This window comes from Ambystoma mexicanum, chromosome 10 (assembly GCF_040938575.1).
Source record: "Ambystoma mexicanum isolate Mex_15411 chromosome 10, UKY_AmexF1_1, whole genome shotgun sequence".
In the NCBI taxonomy this organism is placed as follows: Eukaryota; Metazoa; Chordata; class Amphibia; order Caudata; family Ambystomatidae; genus Ambystoma; species Ambystoma mexicanum.
This window is the reverse complement of record NC_090932.1, coordinates 1,396,913,371-1,396,930,208: the sequence shown is the minus strand read 5'-3', so window position 1 is coordinate 1,396,930,208 and position 16,838 is coordinate 1,396,913,371. Positions and strand designations below refer to the sequence as shown.

Genomic DNA, 16,838 nt, shown 5'->3' with positions numbered 1-16,838 from the left:
ACGTATTATGTGAGAGTTTGTTTTGATACTATTGTAGTAGAAATTATATTTTCTATCTGTTTTTTAGTATTTACCATTATCCTGATTGGCCCATTCTGCCCATCCTTAATTGTCCTGCTCATCAAGCCTCCTGCAGAGACCCTTTGTGTTAAACCAATATCGTAGGCACAAAATCCACATGTAAACTGCACATCTCATTTGTTCAATGTACTTGTATATTTCAATTATTTTTGTCAAAGCATCATTTTCCAAATGAAGTGGGCTGCCTCTTGCCCCCATGCAGTTCTCAGTCATGATACATATTTTGTGTGCAATGCTATCAATTTGTTGCTCCCTATCAAGCAGTTGGCGTAGTGCCATTGAAAACTCAAAGCCTTTGACAGACTAATTCTAAGGCATCCAAATGGCTAATGCATACAGATGCAGTGGTGTATAGTGTATTCAGGTAAATGATAATTATGTGTTATTTATATAGCGCCTTAATCCAAGCACTTTACAGAGCACATACTTACATACAATATCACCCAACCGAAAAATAAAGCGTGGACTATACATAACACCACTGTTGCCATTTACTCCCCAAAGAATGTATCTGGACTTGGGGTACTCCTAGCCTAGCCTTCTGGAATTGTGCAGCTACCAGGGTTGTGGGGGAACCTTAGGCCTCCTGACCCAACATCCTTCTCTTTCAACGAGAAGCCTACCTAGTAAAGGGCAATAAAAGAAATGGCACTGCGCTTACCAGGACAGCAATAACCTCTGGAGAGGTGAGGCACAGTTTCCTAGGGCATCTTATTGAAGAACCCCTGGAAAAAAGAAAGCTCGGTTCCAGCTAGTCCTCCGTCACACTTTGCCGCTGGCTCCACCATAACGTAATGCCCGTGACCTGCTTTAAAGCCAGAAGCCAGTATCCTGCCATTACCTATACTCTGCAATGTACAGGGCAAGGCCTCAGGCAGACCGTGCACTAGATAGGCAGGCTGCCACACAAAGTAAGAACCTGTCTGAGAAAACCAACAATGATGGGTTTCTCAGCAGCCCACTAATATGCCCAATCCACTTCCTGGGGCCTAATGATCGACAATAAAAGGAAAAAAGTTGGAGGGCGTAAAAAACACAACATTGTTCTGGAAAGGCAGAAGGAGGCCTTCTAACACCTATTTATGTGCTATCCTATCCTGATTAAGCGCAGGGCCATTTCAAGTTGATTCAAGCAGACTTTGCATTATTGACTTACCATCGTTCTGCCCTGCGGCACACAGCTCTTGCCATATGGAGTGCTGCACTGCTTTTACCACCAGACTAAAAAAATATAAGTACAACCATCAGCTGATAAATTCTCCAATAATCCAACATACAAAAAAAACACAATAACACTGAATAACAATTTGGTAGTTTCATGCACACAAAAATCATCCCACCATTAAAGCCATTCGAGATCTACAGAAAAAGTGAGTTCCGAGAACTCGCATGCGTGAACATTTAGAAGAGTGAACGAAACGACAAAATATCAATCTCAGGACCAGCACTCAAAATTACTCCTGAAAACGTACACCTGAAGCATATCCAAAGCAACCATGTAATGGTCTTTTAAAATGGACAGTCAGACGGTGGACCACAAAATATACTGATCACTGCATTCTGTGACCAGCATTTTATTTATTTTAGATTTGTAAAGCGCCTGGCAGCCCGGAGGCATTGTGGTGCTTTTTCAAGAATGTGACTTAGGTACAGGGATTGGGGTGGCATAAATTATACATTGTTAACAGGCAGTGTTACAATGAACATAGGTTATACATTTTTACAGTGTTCCAGTGGTGTAATGCCTTACAGGTAGGCATGACGAGCGAGCGAGCGAGCGTCTTACACGAACAACAGGGTTTTTAGAGCTTTTCTGAACGTGACAATCTTACACAGTAAGGGGATGAGAGGGTTGAAACAGGGCTAGAAGGTAAGTGCTTAGCAGCTTGGCCCTCCTTGCATACGGGAGTATTGGGCACATGCTTAACATCCAGCTAGGCGCTGACCCTCGGTAGTCTTGTGGGTGCAGTTTGCGCTCTTTGGGAATCAGGAATTAAAGGGCCCATCACCTGAAATGCCTTTTTTATATTTCTACTCTGTTCCAGTCGTGGGCATGTGAAATTGCTTATGTACTGCATTAGGGTTTCCATTTTGGAAAAGGCAGGCATGGGGTGGGTGAAAGTGTATTTTAAATAAGTGGTGTACTATGTATGCCTCCAACTAAAACAAATGCAGCACTACGGCTAATCTAGATGCACATTCCCTTCGTGATTTGACCCCAACACAAAATGTATGTTTCTCTACTTATGGGAATACTTCACACATGCAAGTAAGCAAAAATATCATTATCCGAGCCTTTACAGGGGGCGGAAAACAAAAGGAAATACAATGAACGGAAGCGGAAATGTGAACATATTTGAAGTGCACATGAATGAAGGATAATTGGGAGCACTGGCACGGAGGCTGTGCTCATTTCCCCCACATTCTCTTGTTGTTAGATGTTCATATACTGCAACAGGGTGATCAGGCTAAGAGGACTTTAGAAGTGAACAAAAATACCTGTTAACAAGGACCCTTTTCTGTAGACATTTATTGTACAAATAAAGGCAAAGCAAGACTTACCGGTAAAATGAAGGATGTAAGAGGTGGAAGTTGATCCGTGTATTTATCAATCAAATGCTCTAGTTCCACAACCGGTTTTTCACTAAACGTTGTCCTTTCTAGAAAGAGTGGAAAGGAAAAGAAAATTCTATCACTATTGTACCCCTCACGAACGGAATCGTCTTCAATAGACTCAAGAGGCAAATACATGACTCAACTCAATGGTAACAGCTTAACTGATATTTGGGGGATGAAAGTCCGATTCATCCCCGACAGGATTGAAACTGATGAAATTAAAAACACATTTCTGCCACAGGTATGTTATCCAATATTACAGGGGTCGAAACTGGATGTTATAAAAGTAGGAGCTGTAAGGAGCCTCTGGTGGCAGGCTTTGCATCTGACCAGGAGTTACCCCATCATGACGCTATTAAAAGTCCATCCTCCTGAGTTGAGTGCCTGAAAGATGTATGCCAAACCATGGCATGCAACTAAAAATGCACTTTTCTTGAACTCCTCTTTCTAGTGCCATGTTGCTATGTCTTGCACTCTATTGCGGTCTGTTGAATCCTCAGTCTCTTACCATGTTGCTTTACATGTCTTCACTTTTTACATTCTCTTTAAATAGCTTTTTGTTTTTTTACTTTTCTCTTCCTTCCTTTCTTCCTTCTTGATGCTTACTCGCATGTAGTCATTACCTATGTCATTGCTGCTACTTCAGAACTATTCCACTACATCTGTTACTGGATACATCTGTTCCTGCGACAACGTTTTTATCTCTGCTATTTCTGTGATACGCCACTGCTCAGTCATTTTCTCTACTTCTCCTGCAGAATGAGGTACTAATACGTAGTAAGCAATACATAAACCTTCCAAATAAGACTCAACCAGAACTGAGTCCAGTACTTATGACCCTTCATGGTTTACATGTTTTCTATGGCCTTCATTAAGAGTTGGCTGGTACACGTTAAAAGGGCCGGTAATAACGTTTCCGTTAAAAGGGCCGGTAATAACGTTTAACAGCACTTGTACTGGACAACTACAACTTTGCTGGTAGGGGTGACGGATTTACCTCCATCTAGGAGCTGGAGGTAAATCTGACTCCTACCAGCAAATAAATGCCTGTTTAACGGCACAATAATACAGTTGCTGGTAATTGCTGCAAAAACCCCCATGGAGGCCTATGGGACTCCATAGAAATGGGGACTTAACATGAATACTGGCACTTGTAATCTGCTGGTAATACCATCAGACAAGTGCTGGTAACGGTATTTTTTTTATTTTTGTTTATTATTTGTATTGAGCACCAGACCCTAGGGCATCAGGGCGCAGAGCATATGATAATTCAAAGCGTAGTTACACAGGAAAATTACAAGGAATAATCAGTTAAACACACAAAGGCATAAGGTAAAAAAGTGTGAATAACAAAGGGAGGTACAATATACAGAAGCGGGAGAGTAAAACATGGTAGCACGAGTAGCATAAGTAACATGCGGAAAAAGACTGAACAGTTTGAAGGCAAGTATTTACAGTGTTTACAGTCATGTTACAGTCCAATGTATAGTACAAGCTATAGATCTGATTCTTTGAGCCATTTGATGGTACTCTTACGGAAGTTGTGGAGGGACTGATCAACTCTTAGTGAAGGTGGTAGTGAGTTCCATAGTTTAGCTGCCTTGACTGGGAAGCTACAGCCCCCAATTCTTGATAGCTTAAATCTGGGAACTGCAAGGTGATTGGTGTAAGATAATCTAGTGATCCTAGTTGAAGACATCTTGTTGAATCTTTCTGACAGGTAGCAGGGTGCAGCATTGTTCAAACATTTATACGTCAAGGTCGCAACTTTCAACTTAATTTTGTCGAGTGTAGAGAGCCAGTTGTTGGCTCTTCGTGTCACGGAGATGTGTTCTCGTTTAGCAATTCCTAATGCGGCATTATTTTGCAAAGTCTGGATCTTTTTGATAATTAGTTTATTAGCACCCATCAATAGAGCATTGCAATAGTACAATTTTGATAAAATAAGAGCTCGGGCAAGGGTGATGCAACTGCTTTTTGATAGAAAAGGTTTGCTAGCCCTAATCAATTTGCACATATAGGCTGTGGAGGAGGCCACCGCATTAGCTTGCTTGTTGAGAGAGAAGGTCGAGTCTAGGTAAAATCCAAAGTCTTCACCTCTTTGGCCACAGGGATAATGTTATTATCAATATTTAATGTGGAGTAATTAGAATTAAATTCATTAAGGGAGGCAGTGGTGCCTAGGATGATGATCTCAGGCATAGACCGTGGGTAGCCATCCATGCCTGGATGACTACGTAAATCCTGTTCACCAAGGCCAAATCCTTGTCGTAATCACCAGAAAGAGGTTGGAGGATCTGGGCGTCATCTGCATAGTTAGTGTAGGTGACACCCAGATGACCCAGATCATCGAAAAGGGGCTTAGTGAAGATATTATAGAGGGTAGGTGAGACACAAGACCTCTGAGGCACTCCACAAGTGATAGGGATGGGGTCAGCAGCTGCAGTCGGGGGGAAAACTCTCAGTCTGGTTGCTAAGAAAGGATTGTATCCAGACTATAGCTTCCGCTGAGAAGTGGGCAGCTGTGTCAAGGTGAGTACATAGGACTCCAAGGTCAACTAAGTCAAATGCCGCGGAAAGATCCAATAAGAGAAGGAGGACGGGAGTCCCCTTGTCTCGGAGTTCGTCAATCTGTGCCTTTAAGTCTTATAAGGCTGCTTTGGTTCCATGCTGTAGCCGGAAGCCAGAATGACGTGAGCCCAATAGGGAGTTAGATTCCAGGTATGTTTGAATTTGTGAGTAAGTCATTTTATCTAGTATTTTCAGCAGGAATGGCACAGTGGTCATGGAACGATTCCTTTAGGTTAGCTGGGATTTTGCCAGATGAGAAAGAAGCGTTGATCAGTTTAGTGATGAACGGTGCCAAGTCTCTAGTGGCATCCTTTATGAGTTGTGCCGGGTATTTCCATTTGCTGTAATGAGGCCCTATGATTTTACTATTACACCTGATATGCAAATTCCTGGACACACCGTTATTGTCAGATAGGAACATTTGTATGGTACCAGCCAAAAGTAGCTCCTGGTAGCGTTTGGTGTCAAGTTAACCAGGCTCTTCTAGGCCCTATCCACAAGCTAAAATGACTCCCAGCAATTCTGATCACTACAATAAGCCTTGTGACTGGCAATAAAACATTCAGATCGGCTAGATTAGTGCAATTGCACATGTTGTATTGTCAACTCCAAATGTCACCACTTTCCTTTCATGGACCAATGCACCAATGAGAAAGCAAATGGTATACAGTTGGTTCCCAGGGAAACATCTGGACATTGTGATGAATCCTGCAGAGGCATCACTAATCCCCAGCTTAAGGTCTCCTCCCATGTGGCCAGGGGAAGGCGGCCGCAACCTGATCCCGACCTTGGGGCTGATATTATGTGGGAGGATCACATCGGAAGAGAGTGGTGACTCCCTTGTAGAGACACAGTATTCATTCTTTTGTGAGGATGAAAATCCTATAATCCCCAAATTCTTGATACATTGTTGCACTACACAAACCCCACCAATGTATAAAACCCAAAGGTAAAATGGGAGAGACTACCAAAACAGAATACGTTTTCCTCTTCTGGAATATATGAATCACATGTGATGACCCCTAACTGCAAGAGTCCTGTCTTGAGTAAATATCCTAATCCAAGAAATGTTATCAAACATAATGTTGATATGACATCCGACTTCTCCTCTAACCATTACTTTGAGAAACATAAAAACATTGTGGACCTAATACCAGAATGCCTTTAGTACTGAGATGAGGAAGAAGAGACAAGAGTTGAGGAGGATCACTGATGAGGCTAAACAGAATGCACGGTCTGGTTGTTTTAGTTCTGAACACCTGAGCGAGACAGTTAAATGGGAAGCCCAGCCGCAGCTGACAACGAGAGCAGGAGTGAAGGAGCCAAGGACAAGGGAAGCAGCCCGAGTGGCAGAGTTGCAACATAAGGAGAGGTTATGGGAAACTGCAGAGTGTGCGCAGCAGAAGCTGAAGTGAAGGCTCCATCCGAAGTCGTAGTTGATGAAGTAGTAACAGGAAACTGCAAAGTGTGCGCAGCGGGAAGCCCAGCAGAGAAAGTGAAGCGTTACCGAGAGGCAAAGGACCGCTTCAGCAGAGCGGCTTACCTGACATCCCGGTGAAGTCTGGCGAGTTCCCAGGAACCGCTGCATGAGCAGCAGCAACCACGGAAAAGCTGTCAGCAGCACTGGCTGACCGGAGAGGGTGTGACCATGACCCTAAGGCCCCAACTGCAGATGAAAAGCACTGCAGACCCATGAGATCACCCAGAGGCACCTAAAGAAGCCGGTGAGTTTACCTGAAGCGAGAGTTAACCCAGGGCCTCTCCATAAGGATCACACGAGAGTAAGGCGAACAGGGTACAATTGCTCCTACTTGGGACATCAGTTTGGGGAAACTTGGAACCTGCATTGCAAACAGCCAACAACATATAAAGCAGAGGGAGAAGGGAGAATGGGGTACAATGCCCCTAATCTGGGACATCAGTTTGGGGAAACATGGAACCTGCATTGCCAACAGCCAAGAAAATATAAAGCAGAGAAAGAAGGGTGCAAATCTCCTCACCTGGGATATCAGCTTAGGGAAACCTGGAACCCACAATGCCAATACCACAAACAGAGAGAAACCCTTTGAGAGTTGTGTGAAATTAAAACCCATTCCTGGCAGGGGAGTAAACCAGGAAAGGAACAGTTACAGTTACTTCCAAACAGAAACACTGTGGTTATAAAGAAGAGCGTAAATGAAGTTGATTCCATTCCTGGCAGGCGAGTGAACTGGGAAGGGAACATTAGTCTTCAAGTAGAAAACTTGGTTTTCATAAGGACTACTGAAGGAAGCAGATACTTACTTTATAATTGCTTTATGCTTTTGACAAATTATGTAACAAGAGACCTTTGGTATGCTATCCTGACAAAAACATCTTATGAAAAGGAAAAGTGGTGACATTTTTCTATGTGATAATTTTGCAGCAGTAAAATAACATTTGCTGGAAGAAATGTGTTTTGGTTTCTAAACAAGTGTTTTATGGAAGAGACATTTATTTTTTTCTTTACCCATTTGGAAGAAGGGTAAATGCAAGACGCCTTTTTCCTGGAGCTGAATAGAACATTGTTCATACAGAACTTTTACCAAAGTCTTCCTGGATCAGGGGAAGGGAGACAAACCATGGTCACAAGGATTACTTTGTGGGAAGCTTAAGTGTGAATGTTTACATCGTTTTGAACTGTAAGCGATATTCAATCAACACTACAGCCAAGTCAATGCCTCGTCTGGGATGTTGAGGAAAACCCTTATTCATGTATTTTTATGTCCAGTTCAGTACTCTGGATGACAACCCTTGTATAACACCCCGCTCTTAAAATCCCCCTGACCCCACTGAGCCAAGAAGTAGGTTTGTTTTGCAAATTAAAAGGTTTATTTGAAAATTTAAACAATATATATATATATCACACTTCTATAAATTGATAATGGGTATTACACTTGTGAATATGAGCAGTAGTCAGCAAGAGGTAACTTATAAATAGTAACAGAAGAATAAGGTGGGAAAGAATGCTTTATATGGTTCAAGGAAACGCAAGGTGGAATAAAATGCAGTACAGAAATACTTGATATGATTTTGCCAAAAGATAAGATAATCACGTTTTCTCTGGCAATTCACCCCCCCCCTCCCCTATGCAATGTAAGAAATGGAAGGAGATGGAAAGAGGAGCACACAGTTCTCAGGAATGCAATCAAATACAATACGAAATTCAGTTCCCCCCCAGCAAGCTTAGAGCAAACAGGTAGGAGTTTGAAACACGGGCCCAAAATGCTTTTTAAATGTGATGGCAATGGATGGGAAAATGTGCCAACTGATTTTAATTCCCTCTAGAGATTCAGAGTGAGTGGGAGATGCGTGTTGGTATTAGTTCAGGCTCACTTTAGCAATGCTCTACGAGTTATTACCAAGTTGCAAACGGATTTTAACAAAAGAAAGAATGGAGCTGCTATTTTGACAAGTGGAGAAATTGAGTCAAAATCGCAAATCGCGGTAAATCGTGATTGCGGTAAAAGTATAAGGAGTAGGAAGTCGGTTCTAGGTTCGCTGGAAAGCCTAGAATCACAGCTTTAAAATGAAAATTTCGTTCCTAGCCCAAACGGTTCCAGAGATACGGACGATTTAATAAAGGTAGATTTTCAGATTTAAAGTAAAACTCAAAATGACAGGTGACAGCTTGCAGCTGCAGAATTGACAGGTGACAGTTGTGCAGCTTTAGAAATGACAGATGACACGATTTCTAGGAGGCTGTTCTACTTAGGTTAAAATAGTTTGGATTAGATTATTTTAACTAAGAGATTGGTTCTGCACAGTTCTGCTAGGTACTCACAATATCAATTTGAAATAGGCCTCATCACGGTCTGGTCAGGTTGGACGGGACTTCCGGTGGGTGGTTCTGAAGCCCCGGCTATCTGGGTCAGCTCTGCTCTCTGGGTCCGTCAAGCACCGGATCTGCTCACAACGGTCTGGTTTGTGGTTCTCTCGGGTTCCGGATACAGCACTGCTTTCTGGATACTGCTACAGGTTCTTGCAAAAATTCTTGGCAAAAATTCAAACAGCTCGCCCGGCTGTTGAATAGTTTGGTTGGTTTTGAGGCCTGCTGAAGAGGATTCAGCTGGTGGATTCAGGCCTCTCTGCTACGAATTCTGGAGTTAATTTCTGCTACAGGTTCTGGAGATTGATGGATTTGAAGTCTGGATCTCTGGATGTGAAGTCGTCGGTCAGCATGCTCCGCAGCAAATGGAATTGAATGTCTCTACCTGTCCCAGCAGTCTCTTTTTATGTGTTTTGAAAATGGGTGTGTGCCTGGGCCTAGCTAAGCCTGCCCCTCTCTACTTGTCATTGGCCCAATTCTCCCCTCTCCCATGATTGGGGGAAGGAAATGGATTGTCATCATGATGAGGTCTGTTTATGGGTCAGAGGATCCTCCCCAGGTCAATTTGCACACAAATCTATTTCTGACCCAAATACATATTTATCTATGTACCATTTTTCTAATATTATAGGTCCAGTTAACACATTTTCTGTAGCACCAAACCATCCGATCCCTGTCTTTGTACGATGTTGTGTCCACTGATGACAGAATTCTCCCCTTTTCATCCAGATAACGACCTCTAAACCTTTCCAGATTTTACACAAATGTGCACCAGGGATCTGGGTTACAGATGATAAAGTGTCAGATTTTTAACATGCATACATTTAGAGTAACAACCTTTTTTCCGCTACTATCCCCAGGAACATACCACAGGGTCCTAACACCTCTTAAAATGTGCACAGAAAAATCACAAGAATAATGGTATTATTTATATAATTTTGACCAGTCCGCACTATGAGTTATCTATCTTTTTAAAATTATGCCCTGGTCAAAAAGGGGTGTGGCTTCCCACATCACAGGGTGGAATAACTGGTTTATCCACTTCCCCCAAGCTCAGCTGCTAGCAGAGGCACTGCCCCTCCCAGTTTTCCCAAGAGGAAGCCACTTTACGGCCCCCCCAATATAACATTTGCCCGAGTCCAGGACAAGGCTTTGTTCAACCTCTCAGTCTGCAGGTCCCCTCCCTTAATTCAATCAGGGAGGTGTGAGCTCCTCTTGGCAGGGGCAGCAGGATGCAGCCAGGCCTGGGAAGAGTGGCTGAGCAGGTTTCTCCTGTCGGGGTAGTTGTCAGGCAGAATCCAGTTTCATTAAGCCAGGTTTCAGCTAAATGTCACTTTTTGTTCCCAGTTTCACTCAAACTTGCAATTTTTACATATACATTAAATAATTACTTCCTTCAAGTCATTTCAGAATATAGTTTTACATTGTGTCCACCTCTTAGCAAGTCTTTCCTTGGCCTGGTTTTGGTTCCTCTGTTCAGTTTTACACAAAAGTCTGGTGGTTTTAAAACGCCGGCTTTCTGATAGTGGTGAGTACCGGTATTGCAACCATTTTTGGGATTAAGAAAATGAATTCCCCACAGTTCTGGGTTGCTTTTTGGCAATCAGCATTGCCATTCCCAATGGTTTCAGGCTACTATGTGTGTAGCCCAATGGTGGTTTTAGGCAGTGCCCTCCTGTGCTCACAACATAGGCAAAAATGGGTGGCAGCCTATTCTTCATGTTTTCCCTGTGCACTCTCTGGGGAGTTCTGGCCATCATGATGTTTTCCATGCCAGTACTGCACAGTTTTATGGTAGGGCTTGGATGCATGGGTAAAAACATCCCACAGAACCGAAACTCAATATATTTACCTTTTTGTATTTGTATTTTGTTTATTTGTATTGCGCACCCTGCCCAGGGGCATCAGGGTGCATGTTTGGAAAGGTAGTTACAGATAAGTGTTACAAAGATAGGTACATGTTACATTATATATACATATTTACATCATGAATAAGAACAAGGATAAGAACATTACACGGAGTGGCCTAGAGGCCTACATATACAGTATATATACAGTGAGTAGCCTGTTGGCGGGTAGCAGCTGCAAGTTTTACAGTGACGTGGCCAGAGCATCCTGGTCGTGAAGCCACCGTTTGGTTTTATTTTTGAAGGATTGGATGGATGGAACTGTCAGAATTGAATGCGTCCGCCCTCCTTGTCAGAGATACTGAGATTCCCATTGCCCCCAGGCTCAAGTCCTTTATTGGCTCCTCGCTGCCAAATAGGCCATTGCTGACTTACCGATCTTGAAAATAACTTTCTGTACATTCATACTACGTCCCTTACCAAGGCAAGAGTGTTTACACACTCATCATTACAAGGAGGCTGCCTATAGGAGACTGGCGGTAACTTGCTTTAATCGAGTCTAAACCTGGACAGGCATACTCCAAAGAGCTAGACATTCACATAACTATATTAGTGAGCCTTTTACACATGCCTGCATACTGTCAAAAAGAGCATCTGAAGTCTGTAAAATGGAGCTCCGTAGCATTCATTCAAAAGGGATTCTGTGCAAAGAAATATAAGTCAGAACTTAGATTAGCAACTGTGAAAGAAGTTTAAGAACTGAAGACATTACTTAAGTGACTCTCCCTTGCTGAGGATAAAGGAGTTGCAATATTGGAGCCGATGTCCTGCAACACGCACTGGACCTAGAAATAAGAGGAATATTACAATGAGTCAGGGAATGGCAATAGAAGATAGCATAACTTTGAGAACGTGAAATTATCAGGACATGCGAAACTTGAGTGATTGGTAGAACTGCAATTTAATGGTATCTGAATCCACAGACCCCGTTGCAGATGGGCGTTAAGGAGAAGTTTAAAAACCCTCTGGTGAGATGTTTCAAAAGACCAACATAGTGGTGTCAAAATGGTGCCCATCATGCTAGTCCAAACCCTCTAAATTGGTAGTGTGTGTCGAAGCAGTAAAGCTTCATTCTCAGGAGGGGGTTCAGTTGGTATCAAAGTACAGTTATGCCCATACGCAATAGCAATAACACGCACAAAACAGGAATATACTGTATAAAATATATACCATTTGTTTTATCACCAAAGTTAGAAACACTATTAAATGAGTACATAGCCACTATTACAAAAACTAATGTACTTAAGAAAAACACAGTAATGAGTTCGACATGGATTACACCTCACTCCAGAAACGCAATATAGATGGCTACTCGATCAGTGGAGTACAAACCTAAAAGCTTCCTGGAAGGGAGGAAAAAGGGTTACATAATTTAGGAAACAGGCCCAGAGAACCACAAGCAGTAGAATTGCAGTACTGGACCCAAATAGGCGCCAGTTCCCCCAATAAAACATGGGGAAAGCATGCAACCACAATCGGACAATGCTGCCATTAACTACAGTGACTTACTATACAGAAAATCACTTATGCTTTCTGTTGTGAAAGCTTCATGGCTCCAAGGGCGCACGGGGAAAGGGAGCTATGTCTGGTATGTCCAGTTTATAGACATGCTGAATCTTTTTCCAAGCTGCTTTATTTTCGCAGGTGGGATTTTTTTTCCCAGGCCCTTTCAAGCCGTCTCTTGCCTGCTTTGATCAGGGATAGCATTGTGCTGACCCAAGAATGCATACAGAGGTTATCTCTGACCGTTTTGGTTTTAAATGGTGCAACCTTATCTAAAACGTTGATTTGTGAATTGTAGGTGTGAATTAACAAATCAGGTGGGTCCTGGTCCTTCGTGGATTCCATAATGTGTTTGAGGCAGTTATCTAATGCCTCTAGATTCACCTTGTTTAGGTTTCTGGTTGTTATCTAGAGGGGCTTAGGGTGTTGTTTAATGGGTTTTTAGGCAGAAGTTACCAGAGGGACAGCAACTGCAGGTGAGAAACTTTCTGTGATGCAAGGATAAAGGACCAGGGGCAAAGCTAGTAATGCCACACCAGGACACTCAGCAGAGGCCTATCTCAGCAGCAGTATTAGGGCGAGTACAAGAATGTATTTGAAGAATGCAGAGGGTCTCCCACTGATACACTCACTCGGCGTTTATCCTAAACCATTCCACCAATCACACTCTAGACAACATACAAAAGTTGGATGCTGACAAGTAGGGCTTTGAAGAAAATATGCCACAAAGGATGTAGTTTGGGATGTCTGGGTGATTTAAAACAGTATGCACTGGTTTCAACCGAGGGTACCTTTGTGGGCTCAGAGTGGGCCTACGTCAGCAAACCAGCCATTTTGACAGTGCCTCGTGGTCCAGACAGAGAAAGAATTGCTACAAAACAAAATTACTAGTAGCTGGACTTAAAACCCAATGGCTGCCATTATAGGTGCAATGGGTTACTAGTGCTGTAAACATCTCTACACACCTGGCATAATCAAAACAAAAGTACAATTGCCTCAGCGTACTGCTCAGCAAATGTTCAGGGAGATCAAAACCCCTAGGACCAAAATGGGGTGCTTAGAAAGCACCCCTGCACTGGTAACCATAGGGGCTACTGAAAACAGCATAAAGGGTTGTAGCAGAATTCCCTCTAGACACAAAAAGAAAGTAAATAGGCATGGAAGGCAACAGAACGTTTGGGCGACTCACGCAGCGACGTAAAAGAAGCCTGAACATAAAAATGTGTCCCAGCACTCGGCAACTGGAAGAGACAAAATGCTTAACATTTTTCCTACATTTCTCTCAAAATACAGTGCAGCTCACGTTCAGAGCTAAAGATTTTGTAGAGTCACTGTCATAACTCCATAGTTATTATTAGTTATTAAACACTTGTGTACGAGCGCGATAGAAATATCAATAGTTCATGGTATAGGACACGATCCAGAGGGAAATGGAAATAACGTTTTTTCGTCTGTAGATTTGGACTTGCCCATATAAATGCACCAAATTTGGTTGGCAACTAATCCCCCTAGATCTGAATACACGTGTCAAACTGGGTGATATTTCATGAGCCTGTTCCTGTAGACAATGAATACTGACAAAAACAGTTGTTTGCACTGGGTGGACTGAAAAAAAGGCTGGCTATGATTTTTGGGATTTTGAGCACAGGCATTGCATTGCCCTTGTCCTGGTGTTGGTTTTGCTGAACAAACTCAAGGGAAGTAATTTTTTAGTAAAAATTGGAATTTCTATATACATTCACTCATGAACATGAAATTACACCAACTTTACGACATCAAAGGATTGCTCTGATTACTTACAGGTAATCTTCATTACTCCTAGTCCTACTCTTCCTCGTCACAGTACTTACTTCATGAGGCCCCTGCCTCCGACACAGGACCTTCTTCTATTTCTTTAAATTCCTATAACTCCTCCCCCACATCCACGTCACTCAGTTTCATATTACCAAGCCAGAGCATGGGACCTTCCCCGCAGGGAGGGTGAGGAGGGCCGTCAGTACTGTGACGAGGAAGAGTAGGACTAGGAGTAATAAAGATTACCTGTAAGTAATCAGAGCATTACCTCCACGTCCACTCTTCCTCTTCCCAGTACTTACTTCATGAGGTATACCAAAGCAGCAACGGGGAAAAGGTCCCAATGAGACACAGAGCTAAAGACAGTGCAGCAAACACACCCACAATAACTCTTAATTCATATCCCCACAGATAAAACTCCAACCACGAAGGAACCAACACCCCCAAGTGGGAGAAACTCAACCCATAGCGGTTGATGAAAATCACTAGACCAGCCAAGGCGGCAGCCATACAAATCTCTTGCAGAGAAAACCCTCCTTGCATCGGCCCAGGAAGCCGCCAAACCCCTGGCGGACCGCCCCTGATCGAAATGTTAAGCCAAGCCACCTCCTCATGCATTCTCGGATCATGAAAGAAGTCAGGGAGAACCAGATCCTGAGAGGTGTGAAAAACCAAGATACAACTTAAGGGAGGAATTTCGGACCACACCTCAGAAGCACTGAGTCTGGCAGCACCCTCAGGAAAGGAGGGTGACATAAGAGAGCCCCAATCTCCCCAAGCCTACAGGCATGAGCGAGGGCAATAAGAAAAGCAGATTTCAGTGTAAGATGTTTGATATCAATCTCGGAAAAGGGCTCAAAAGGAAGCCCTTGAAGGAACCGTAATACAAGAGGGAGATCCCAAGGGGGAATCCCTTTATCAGCACAAGGACGGGAAGAAGAAAAACCCTGGAGCAACTTCCCCACCAACACCTCCCCATCCAAGTGACCATCAGAGGCCCCCAAAATCAATTTCATGGAGGCCCACTGAGAGTGAAGCCGGGGAAAAAAAAACTGCCTGGCCCCAGTCAAAAGCCCTTCTGGAGGAATCGAAGGATAGCAGAGGCCAAAACGCAGGGGAGGGATCCTAGACCGCCCATACCAGTCTCGGAAATGGCCCCAATGCCTGTCGAACACCTTCAGAGTGGAGGGTCTAAGAGCATCCATTAAGTACTCAACTACAGGATCTGAGAACCCCTGAGATATCAACCTAGATCGAGCAATAGCCACACTGCCCATTGCATCCAGTGGAATTCCAACCGCAGATCCGCTTGAAGGGGACACGGCCACCTCGGAACCAGCCAAGGTTCCTAGGACCGAAGCTCCAACAGAGAGGGGAGCCAATTCCGGCGGGACCAGAACTGAGCTAACAACACCACAGTCACCCTGGACACTCTGATGCGCCAAACCACCTGAGGCAAAAGGGGAATAGGCGGAAAGGCATAAAGGAAAACCCCAAGGCCACTGTACAGAGAGGGCGTCCATCCTCCAACCCCCCCGGCCTGAAACCGAGAGCAGAAGAGGGGAACTTCTGCTGAGGCCGGGGATGCAAACATGTCTAGAACCGGGGACCCTAATCTGACACAGGTCACCGCAAAGACCTGGGCCAACAGGACCAGTTCCGGTGAGGAGTGAAAACCGGCGTGTGAGAAGATCCGCTTGAACATTGTCCACCCTTCTGATACGTGAGGCCACCAGAGACACCAGATGAGATTTCTCCCAGGTGCTTATCAGTGCTGCCAGAGCATTCAAGGAGCGGCCGGAACCCCTTTTGCAGTTGACATATGCCAAGGCAGTCGTATTGTCCGATCGGATCAAAACTGCCGACCGTCCAGCAACTCCTTGTAGTACACCAGAGCTTGGACAATGGCACAACTCTTGCCAATTGGATGATCGCCGGCTCTCCCCAGATCTCACAACCCTTGAGCTGAGAGGACCCCCAATGTAGACCCTTTCTGCTGGCGTTGGTAGTAAGAGAGGCCACAGGAGGATGGACCATGCACACCTCAGCATGTAGACCTGAAACCCCCCGCCACCACAGCAGAGAGACTCGCAGCGCTGGGGGCACTGAAAACACAACTACGAAAGCCGAGACGTCGGAAGCCAGTGGAAGAGATTGTAAGACACCAGGGGACGTAACCGAAGACGGGCTAAAGGAACCGGAAAACGCGCAAGACGCCACGTAACTTCAGCAACAGGCGAGCCGAGACACTGCCTTCTGAGAACCCAGCCCAAACCAGCCAGCAAGCGCCCCCCCCTGCACAACATCCAGAGTACGCTCTCCCCAGACGTCCGGACAAGCAGTGCAGGGTCTTAGGACCCATAAGCAGTTGACACATCCTAGAAGGCATAGGGACCAGGAACACCCGCAAGTAGAAAACTTGACCCTGAACAGGGAGAGGAATGGGCAAGACGGTAACCCACAACAATTGTTCGGAGAGAACTGATCCCATGGCCAACTACTTGGACCGTGAACTGGGT

At 44.2% G+C, this 16,838-nt stretch overlaps 1 protein-coding gene across 1 annotated transcript in view; it reads right to left on the bottom strand.

Moving 5' to 3' along the window:
• The window catches only part of MMAB (metabolism of cobalamin associated B), a 198,485-nt gene that overhangs the window by 36,723 nt on the left and 144,924 nt on the right, over positions 1-16,838 (bottom strand). Inside the window, exons 5-7 of the mRNA XM_069619415.1 lie at positions 11,735-11,807; positions 2,644-2,741; positions 1,238-1,302 (exon numbers count right to left, since the gene is read on the bottom strand). Coding sequence (XP_069475516.1) covers positions 1,238-1,302; positions 2,644-2,741; positions 11,735-11,807 — 236 coding nt within the window. The remainder of the gene's footprint in view (positions 1-1,237; positions 1,303-2,643; positions 2,742-11,734; positions 11,808-16,838) is intronic.